The sequence below is a fragment of the Camellia sinensis genome, chromosome 14, assembly GCF_055761805.1.
Source record: "Camellia sinensis isolate YWXY chromosome 14, ASM5576180v1, whole genome shotgun sequence".
NCBI lineage: Eukaryota > Viridiplantae > Streptophyta > Magnoliopsida > Ericales > Theaceae > Camellia > Camellia sinensis.
In genome coordinates, this window is record NC_138974.1 from 91,493,043 (window position 1) to 91,504,123 (window position 11,081).

At 33.7% G+C, this 11,081-nt stretch overlaps 1 protein-coding gene across 1 annotated transcript; it reads right to left on the minus strand.

Annotated features, from left to right (window-relative positions):
- Nucleotides 1-6,985: 6,985 nt before the first annotated feature.
- On the minus strand, nucleotides 6,986-10,391 carry LOC114259812 (CEN-like protein 2). The gene is made up of 5 exons (XM_082906133.1): nucleotides 10,193-10,391; nucleotides 9,975-10,067; nucleotides 9,825-9,886; nucleotides 7,473-7,513; nucleotides 6,986-7,369 (listed from the first exon to the last, which is right to left on the minus strand). The coding sequence occupies exons 1-5, from the start codon at nucleotides 10,298-10,300 to the stop codon at nucleotides 7,131-7,133; spliced, it is 543 nt and encodes a 180-aa protein (XP_082762259.1). The 5' UTR covers nucleotides 10,301-10,391; the 3' UTR covers nucleotides 6,986-7,130.
- Nucleotides 10,392-11,081: the final 690 nt, after the last annotated feature.

Below are 11,081 nucleotides of genomic sequence, written 5' to 3' on the forward strand. Positions count from 1 at the left end.
TATATCTTCTTAGTGGATTGTTTTGTGGCTGTTGCCCGTGATTTTTTTATCACAATTGGAAGTGTCCAATTGTGGTTTTTTCACGTAAAATCGTTGTGTCGATTTATCTTGATTGTTTGATCGGGATTGTTATATACTGCTTAAAATTGATACATAATCACAAATCAACATCTAGGGGATATCTAGATTTTTCAGTACTAACTTCATCAAAAATCTATTTTAAAAAACTTTATTGTATGCTTTTTGAACTATCTTGTTAGTAGTAAAAAAAATTTGTTGACAATTTTTTTATCAAGTTTTAGTGCAAAATTAATTAAACGTTACTTTTTTTCATATGAAAAATTATTTCCACACCAAATTAAAGTGCCTACCTATGCCTATCCCTTTTCCGATTAAGAAATTCTAACCTCTCTCTTTCTTTGCTCTTAAGGGGATAGGGTGACAATTCTAACCTTCATCTCCTTTCTGTATGCTCTCTGAGATTTTTTTCTTTTTCTTACTTATTCATTATCATGGTAGTCATTACCGCTTATCTTCTCTCTGCCAAAGTTTCTAGATTTAGACTCATATCTGATTTATAACTAAGATTAGACATTGTTAAATGCACTTTCATGCACTAAACAACCACAACTACCAGTCCAATAATAAATAGATCGTGAATGTTATTGGTAATGTTTATTTGGTGATTATTGTTTTTTTTTTCTTGTGTTTTTATTTTTGTGTTGCAATAATATCTCTATATGTAAAAAAAAAAAAATTCTTTTCGTTGAGATTTTCTTCTAAAGATCCACTTACTCCCCAAGGCCTTATTGCCTGGGGATAGATCAACCAACTCCCAAGTATGGTTCTGTAAGACAGAGTTAATTTCACTCTTAATTGTTTCTTTCTATAAGGGTCTTTCAAGTGAAGTCATAGCTTCATGAAAAGTTCAAGATTCTCCCTCTAATATATAAGTCAAGAAGTCTGTGCCAAAGGACTTGGCAGTCCTAGCCCTCTTACTCCTTCTTGGCTCATCTACTTCCTCATCTTGATCATCAACCTGATCATCTACTTGATCATCTTCAAGTTCCTTCTCAGATCGTTGATCCTCTCCTCGGGTTTGGCAAGGAAATACGTCTTCAAAGAAGGACGCATTCCTTGACTCCATTATGGTATTCTTGTGGATATCTGAAATATTAGATTTGTGCACAAGAAACCTATATGCACTACTATTTTATGTATAACCAATGAATATACAATCCACAGTTTTCAGGCCTATCCTAACCCGATTGGGTGTAGATATTGCCACTTTTGCAAGACACCCCCACATTCCTAGGAATTATAAGAAGGCTTGCGGCCTTTCCATAATTCATATGAAGTCTTGTCTACTTTCTTCCGACGTATTTATTTAAAATTTAATTTGTGGAAAGAATTGTTTTCCCCCCACAAGTTATGTGGTAACCCATGACTTATTAACATTGCATTCATCATTTCTTTTAACGTTAATACCATTTGACTGAGGGAAGTAAGGTGTTATGGTTTGGTAAATAATCTCAAATTGAGCACAAATCTCAACAAACAAGGATTCATACTTACCACCACGATCACTTTTTAAAGCCTTTATCTTCTGGCTTAGTTGATTCTCAACTTCATTCTTGAAAAGAACAAATTTATCAATCGCCTCATCTTTGTTTTTAAGCAAATACACATAACAATATTTAGTACAATCATTAATGAAAGTGATGAAGTATTTGTTGCCACCATGTAATTGTACGACTTTCAAGTCATACACATCACTGTGTACTAAATCCAACGTCTCAATACTTTTTTCAAAAGAATGATAAGAAGTCATTGTCAATTTTGCTTCTACACAAGTTTCACACTTGTGATTTCGATAAATCTTAAAAGATGGTATGTGATCTAACTTGATTAATCTCCGCAAAGAGTCAAAATTTACATGACCTAGTCTATCAGGCCATAAATTAGGGGACTCAAGCAAATAAGCAGAAAGAGAAGCTTTCTCATTAAGTTTTGGGATAATAGTCATTACATTTAGCTTAAACATATCACCCGACATATATCCCTTCCCTACATAGACCCCGCTCTTGGTCAACACGACCTTATCAGACTCAAACACCATGCAAAAGCCATACTTTCTTAAGAACGACCCCGAGACAAGGTTCTTACGAATGTTTGGTACAAATAGGACATTGTTTAGAGTCAGCTCTTTTCCTAAAGTCATCTTCAGGACCACATTGTTTTTTTCCTCAACAGTTGAGGTCGTAGAATTCTCCATGAACAACTTCTCACTGTTTGAAACCAATTCGAAAGTTGTGAACATCTTCTTCTCCGCACAGATATGGTGAGTGGCCCCAATGTCTACCTATCATTCCTTCAGGTTGGACGCCATCATGTTCACCTCTGAGACGACAGCTAACAAATGCATGTTATCCACATAGATCCTCCATTTCAACCATGTGGGGGCAGCTCTTGTTCTGTGGAGGGTACTTCTTGTAGGGTTTCTTCTTCTTGCGGTAGTCAACTGCCCAATGCCCATCACTTTCACAGTTGAATCACTTTCTGTTGAACCTAAAAGTAGGTTCCTGCGACTTGTAGACAGGCCTTTTGGAGACACTGCCTCTAGCCCCCAACTTTGGACTTTTGCCTATGGGTGGCTTTTTCTTCACCTCCGAGGACTCTCCATGCTTAACCATATTTGCTTTCATAATGGAGGTACTCCCTCATTTCTTCATGTTGTCTGCCTCAATTCGGAGCCTAACAATGAGCTCTTCGACTGTCATCTCATTTCTCTTGTGCTTCAAGTAGTCCTTGAAGTCTTTCCAGCCATTAGATAGCTTCTCAATCAACGCAACTGCTTAGAATGATTCACTTAGGAACATTTCTTTTGTACAAATCTCGTGTAGAATTACTTGGAAATCTTGGACTTGATTGATGATGGTTTTTGAGTCCACTATCTTGAAGTCCAAAAACCGGCCAACGACAAATTTCTTTGGCCCAGCATCCTCAATCTTGTACTTCTTGTCCAAAGCATCCCACAACTCCTTTACCAATTTCTTGGTATAAAACACATTCAATAGTAGGCCTGCCAAGCTATTCAGAACATAATTCCGGCAAAGGAAATTTGGCTACTTCAAAGCATCTAGAGCCATGAGCTTCTGCTTATCTTGCTCATTCTCTTCCGCGGTTAGTGGATCTTCACTCAAAAACCTTGCAAGGCTTAGAATAGTCAGATAGAACAATATTTTCTGCTGCCACCTCTTGAAATTCAGTCCCATGAACTTTTTCGGGTGCTCATGATGATTCAACAGTCCTCCCAAAATTGTTGGAGTAACAGCAGGGTTGACCACAGAGGTCACAACAGAGGTTGGCTAGTTCTCCCGAGGTTCTAATCCCCACCAACATTAGCAGCAGCAACACCAGTGACAGTTGTCATTTCTGAAAAATACACTAGAATTTCACTATTCTGTATTTCCAAATATCAAAATTAATACTAGAAAATCTCAAAGTTGGAAATTTAATTCAAAACTAGTTTCACTACTTGGCTTAGAATTGAACATGGTCAGGAATGTTTCCAAGAAGATTAGAGGGGTCACACCTAAAACCTAGTTAACCTTAGACAAAACTTTCAAGATCATGTTAATTCCTAATCCATGGGACACAATTTTTAGAATTAAGTTTTCCAATGGATGAATTAGGTTAAAACAAACCAAGTTCTATACTATACAAGCAATTAAAACAGGATTGCTATAAGAAATACAAGCAAACAAAATGCGTCAACACATTGGTAAACAACCACAATTAAAACTCAAACAAACAATTGTTTCAAATTTAGTCCAAAAAATTCCTTTCCACACACTTAGGTACTTCTGTTCAACACAAAAGGTTAATATAGTCCAATTATTTTTTCCCTTGCAATCCCAAATCCTATTCATTTGGATTTGTTTCTTTTTTCAGTTCCCTTTTGCATAGGTATTCCTACAAAGAAAAGTTGGTAGAAAACCACAACATAATACAAAGCAACCAATTAAAAGAAACTTATATTTAACCCTTCTAAACAATATATAATGAATAGCAAAATTAAGTAAAAATTAAAATGCTATATCAATTATAAAAATTAAACCAAAATTCCAAAATTAAATTTACAATTTAATTTACACAATAAACATAGACAAATTACAAAAACCTCTATAACTCTAAATACTTAAATTAAAATTTAATAGGCCAGAGTCATATAAAATTTCTATACAACAATAACCATGTAATAAACGTGTGAATGTTCTTAGCAATTAACATGTAAATTATTTTAGGAATAAGATCATGCAAATAATTCTAAAAAAATAAAATAAAATCTAGAACCTAGAAAATAAAGCACTTGTATATCATACAAGAACAGTAGGAAATAAACACTAGCCCTAAAATAAATTTAAACACTTATGAACTTCCACAACATGATAAAGATCTAGAAATGAAAGGCATGAAAAAAATATTTAATAAACACACAAAACCGAACACAAACTGGAAAGGAAAAAAATCTGAAATAATTAATTCATCATTAAATAAATTGAATTGCAACAGTAGACTTTTTTTTTTCTTTTTTCTTTTTTCTTTTTCTTCTTTCTTCTTTTTTTCTTTTTCTTTTTCTTTTTTTTATTGAGTAACAGTGGCCTTCTGTATGCTACAGGTAGTCTAGAACAAACAAAGCAATAGCATGCATATATATTAATCTAATATTCTAATCATGACTTTCATAGAAGTTCTTGACATATTATGACACGGAAACCAAAGTAAAACCTGGACAATTTGTATATATATTTTATTATTAGGGGTTGTTTGGAATGATCTAAATAAATGTATTTTTTAATTTTTTATGAAATATGGATTAAATTTGGGTTGGATTGAATTTGAAGTGATGTGTTAGAAAAGTGATGTAACTCTTTACCTTTTTCAATATATATCAAACTTAACCTTAATAACATGTAACCAAAATTTTCCATTAAAATACATAAACATGTAATTGGTTTTTATATATAAAACATGACTTCTAATCAGAAATGTATACTAATCAAAACTGTACGCATGCATCCAATAAACAAATCTAATTACCAAGTGCTATGAACAGTGACCAATTGTCCTCCGATGAACAAATCAAAACAGTGTACAATTTCGGAAAAAAATTATTGCACATTACATATGAATCTATTTATCATAATTTATGAAAAATATAGAATCTGTTTTAAGATTGTTGTCCAAATTATAAAATTAAACAAAACAAATAAATTCATATTTAATAAATCAAGTTTAAGAATATATGAAACATGATGAACAGAAATACATATGAAACAAAAAATGGTAAAAGAAAGTAAACCAAAACCTATGTGATACCACAGTCTCCTTAAAACAAATTCACTGCCTCACCGTGGGTGCTGGAAGTACATCGACGCCTGTTTCTCAGGATATGACGGTTTAGACCGGCTAACACAGAAGTACCTTCTGTTAGCTTTGACAAACCGACAATGGTAGCACTCTCTCACACAAAAAGAAAATTATAGAAACAAACTGACTATATATTCTAGAAGGCAAAAAATTCTGTGTACACAACCAAAGAAGTTGGTCTCTATTTATACATCATAAGGGGAGAGAGAAGGAGCCTCCAGCCATAAAGGTTAACAACTAATGCAGCCCATTACTCCTGCAAAACTAATGGGGCTTCAATGTGTGAGTTACACACAATATAAACATGTGTGTATATACATATTAGGTTGATGGACTACCAATCTGACCCAACTCAAATTAACCGATTCCAACAAGTTTCAAACCCAAGACCTAAGACCCACGGATCACGGACTGGTTCGGTCCAGGTGGGCGGCGCTCGCGCGACAATTTTTTCATAACCAACTTGGACCATAGTTTTGGCCCAAGCTCATCCTTGAAACATCCATAATTCCCTTCCTCCGGAAAATTTGGATGCCTCAAAGGGCTTATGTCCTTATCAAAATCTTGATGTTTAAATATCCATCAAAGTTTTCCTATACAATGAATGTGGGATTGATAGTTATATACAATTCTCAATACCTCATTCATGAGGCCAAATTTATGAGACAATTTCTCATTAAATTCTTAAGAGTTTTTTGTCATTCTTTTTGTGGTGTAAAGACCTTGTTACAAAGAATCTAAATCCAATTAATTCCACCTCAACTAATGATTGAGACCTACTTTAATATCACATTAAAGTTACTAAAAAATCATTTTTTTCCAACAAAATAGGTATCTAAATCTAAGCACTCAAATACATCTACCCTCACCCCCACAGGAATACTAAGGCCTCGTTTGAGAACAGGCTAATTTAGTAACTTTTTGACTATTTGGCTAAAATATGAGCTAAAAAAAACTAGTATACTTGGGATGACTTTTTGACTTTTTACGAAAATATATGCAAAAAGTAGAGAGAAAAGAGAATCTTTGACTTTTTAATATGGGCTGTTGGTTTTTTTTGCTAATTTAGTAACTTTTTGAGTAAAAATAAGGGTTCCCAAACGAGGCTAATTATTATATATTTTAAAATTTGATATCGATGGTGTGGTGGACCAATAATTGAAAATAAATAAATAAATAAATTATATGATCTAAAGCATAAAAAATACTCCATCCGTTTTAAAATATTAATACCTCATTTCATTTTTCTAAAATATTAGTCCATTTTAAAAAATTAAGAACTAAAATAATATAAATTTCCTATTTTACAATTCTTTTAAATTCATTAATAAAATAAAAAGTACAATTATGACAATTGATATTTTTTAAAAAAAGTATTATCAAAGGGTAATTTTGAAAAATTAATATTTTTAAAATACAATAATTGTATTCATAAAAAAAAATGAATTCCACAAAAGAAAATATTATTTTAAAACAGAGGAAGTATGATGAACAAATAACAAAATATTCGATCACATAATATATCAGACTCATAAAATAGTTTAGAGACACAGATAACCCATATTTTACAGTTTTTCATTTGCTGGAAAGAGCACATAGACTAACACACGATACTCGGCGACTACAGTAGTTTTTCGTTCTTCCCAATTGTTGCAAAGTGATTGAACAATAGTGGGAGGTTTTTTTTTTTTTTTTTTTTACTTTTTTGGGGGTCCTGGACGAGCAGTCCTTGAAGCAGTTTCCCTTTGAGCATTGAAGAAGACAGCAGCAACAGGAAGGCCAAGATCATTCTCTTGTGCAAATTTTTGGGTGTTGAATCGATCCCTTGAAGGAGGTGTATTCACTGCCTGCCTTTGTTTCTGCTTGAAGAGAACAAACACAAACCTGTGGATCCCTATGTTTGGCCTTGGTGCTTCATAGTTCACTACCTCTCTTCCTGTATATATTTCAAAAAAAAAAAGAAAAAGAAAAACCCACTAGCAAATCAAGTATTTTTTTCATCAATCTGTGTGTGTGTGTGTGCTGATGAGAAGACATACCAAAGGAGGAATCTGTTGTGCCTGGAATGTCTGTGACTATCCTGTGAGATGATCAAAAGTTCCAAATGTTAGGAGTGGCTTGGAGTTGATCTTATATCCCGCTCTCTATTGTTCTTCTGTCCCAAGTCCTCTCTCTATGACATGATCATATTCAGACAAATAGATCTTATCATAGGAAGGGGGATTGAAACAGAAGACAAGGAAGGGTGATATAGAGAATCCTATGCGGTAATAGTTTGTAACTATAGTTATGTCTAGAATTTTAGAATATTAGCTCTTAGTAAACCTCAAAAATCAAGAAACTATAACCAATTAAGACTAACTTAGTTGACCATCATGACTGTCCTAAGGGTTTAATTCCAAGAGAATGTCATAGGTTCAACTCTCCCTTAGGGAGAGTTGAATTAGGAGGTAAGTGCTTGGTGTTTTGCAAGAATGGAGAGGCTAATTCATATAGATGTTAATCTAACAATTAACAACCTACTTTCATCGATTAAAAAAAAAAAAAACAAGAAACTATGAACCACAATTGGTATGAGTGTGTATTGGACATTCCCACTACAAGAAAAAGCGTTTTTTGCTACCAAAATTTCATTTTTCGTCGCTGAAAGTAGTAGAAATGGCGACTAAAATGGAATTAGTCGCCAAAATTGAACACTTTTGCCGACTAAAAGACTTTAGTCGCCGAATACAATGGTTTTAGCGACTAAAAGGCAGTTTAGTCGCCGAATGTAGGGGTTTTAGCGACTAAAGGTTGTTTAGTAGCCAAAAGTGACAGTTTTTGGCGACTAAAATAATTTAGTAGCCAAAAGTAATAGTTTTGGTGACTAAAAAGCAGATTGGTCGCCGATTGTAGGTGTTTTACCGACTAAAAACAGATTGGTCGCTGAAAGTGAAGCTTTTTGGCTACAAAAAAAAAATTAGTAGCTAAAAATTGAGTATTGGAGACTAAAATTCAGTTTAGTCGCCAAAAACGTCCCCTTTTGGCGACTAAAAATAGGTTTCGTCGCCAAAACTGCTGATTTTTAATTGGAACTTCTTTTTTTAGCAACAAAAAAATAATTAGTAGCCCAAAATAATAGAAATGGCGACTAAATAATGGTTTTAGTAGCCAAAAGTGGCCTAAATTTTTTTTAGTAAATAATTTATTTTTTACATAAATTATATTGAATTAAAAAAATTATATTTATAAATATTATTTTGTATTAATAGCAGTTAATATACTATATAAATAATATATATTGCATATATACTAATGTGATGCTATAGTGGCGTAGTGGAGGGAGTGTTTGGCAAAAGGTTTGGAATGTGGGGATGGGATGTCTCAGGTTCGAAACTTGCGAGCAACGGGTTCAAAATTTTTTATTTTTTTTTAATATGCTTTTGGCGACTAAAACAGGTGGTCGCCAAAAGCTTTAGTATTGGCGACGAAAAAAATGGTCGGCAAATGTATAAATTAAAAAAAAAATTCACTATTGGCGACTAAAAATTTAGTCGCCAAATGTATAATTTAAAAAATATAAATGAGCTTTGGCGACGAAAATTTTAGTCGCTACAGAGTTTGTTTTTGGCGACTAAAAGTGGGTTAGTCGCCCATACCTTCCGCGACAGTTTTCCAGCGACAAACATGGTGACTAAAAAATTTAGTCGGGAAAAGCTAAAACCCGACTTTTGGCGACTAAAAAATCACTTTTGGCGACTAAAAATTTTGTCGCCAAATGTGTATTTTCTTGTAGTGTCCATATATATATATATATATTTTTTATCGGCAAAAACAAAGTCTTTATTGATGAAACATACAGAGTATGAAATATTACATTCCATATGGTAAACAATAAGAGGTCCATTTACATGTCCATGGTAATCCTTGATGCATATACATGTTGTGCATCATTAATTGATTGGTAAATTCCAACATTTACTCATATGTGCATAATTTTTTTTTTCGCATTTGTGTGTGCGCGCGCTCGTAAGGTTAGGGTTTGGCACAACGGAAAGATTGCTCTATTGCAACCCAAGCGATACGAGTTCAAATTATGAAAAACATGCCTCCAAATGTGGCTTAAGGATACACCCTCGCTAGACCTTGCAGTGGTGAAAGCCTCGCCTTAAGACTACATTTGTGTGTGTGTGTGTGTGTGTGTGTGAGAGAGAGAGAGAGAGAGAGAGAGAGATATGAACTATAATGTATGCAAACATGTATAATGAGTCTTAATAACAGTGTTATAAGCTAGGGCATAACATTGAACCGTATCATGGTATATTTGGTTTTAGAATGCCCTAGTGGTTCCCCAAACCCACCTCCCTTTTCTATTTAGAACTTCTATTTGAGCCAACTTTTAGAGGGCATACCAATGTAAGTGCTCCCTCAGGTATGGATCACTTGGACCAGGAACATCTGGGTCTGTCATAATCTGGAAGATGGCACATAGGGTGTGAATTAGATATGTTAAAAGTAAGTCAAGAACAATGGGTTAGGGTTATAGAAAAAAGAACATATACCAGTGTGAAGAAGGACCTCATGTCACCTCCATGAACGTCAACCCTAGGTTTAATTGTCAGTGAGGAAGGAAATAGCTCATGCCCATTAAGTACCTTTTTTTTTTTTTTTATCGGTAGAAAGAAATTTTATTAACTTCAAATATAGAAATACTTGGAGGTAATAAAAGGAAGGGAAAGAACTGCATATAGACACATCCCAACTAAATTGGAACACATACCTGCTTGTTGGTGTTGTAAGTAACACTCATTTTCACACTTGGAGAGAAATAATCAGTAACATCTCCAATCACTCCTGCTACCACTAGTGGATCTAATTTTCTTGCCATGAGAGAGAGAGAGAGAGAACTGAAATTGAATAACAAAAAGAGAATTTTTTTTTTTTTTTTTTCTAATTTAACATTTCTTTTTTCCCTTGGAAGCTTTGTTGTGGAGGATTAAAGTAGAAACCTTGTATTTATAGTGCTGAGAAGCATCCTGCAGTAAGCAATATCAGATCTGTGGAGGCTCAATGGAAGTAGGGAATAATTTCATACTTTTTCAGTGAAATTTTAGTATTCTTAAACAATTTGTTACATATCCAAAAAGAAAAAAATCATAATTTTAAACACAAAAAGTGGAATATAAGTTATAGATTTAAAATTAATGTTAGGAGTCAAAATAAATTGTGCCCCGGCATTTTAAATTTGGATAAAATTCTGAGAATGTGACATAATTGTTTGGTAATAATCATCGTACACACTATGTCTGCGTAACTTTTGCATAAAAGGGGGCCGGAGGAAGGGGAGAGAATGATTTGACATGCGATTCTCTCGCTCTCTATAAATTATTGGCATATAGGATACCACGAACGGTGAGGTCATAGCCACAAACGGTAGCCAATAATTGCCCCTCTTTGTGTGTGGGATTTAGATAAATAACGTGAAGTGCACAGAGAAAAAAAAGATAAAAGAATGATCTGTGGTTGAAATTTATTTAAGTGTAATTAATATTACATCTTATTTTTTGTGTAATTTTTTATAGAAAAATGTTTGGGAGCACTAATTAGTGCTCCCACTAATTAGATGGCAGTGGATCCCGTCATAATGATGTGATGTTTTGGTCTTGGGG

Bases quoted from the DNA above. Each gene is read 5' to 3' on its own strand.
- LOC114259812 (XM_082906133.1), bottom strand. From the start codon at position 10,300: ATGGCAAGAAAATTAGATCCACTAGTGGTAGCAGGAGTGATTGGAGAT. The intron at 9,887-9,974 runs GTATATGTTCTT...GCCATCTTCCAG, and splicing joins TGAGGTCCTTCTTCACACTG to ATTATGACAGACCCAGATGT. The intron at 7,370-7,472 runs GTATGTCTTCTC...AAATATATACAG, and splicing joins CACAACAGATTCCTCCTTTG to GAAGAGAGGTAGTGAACTAT.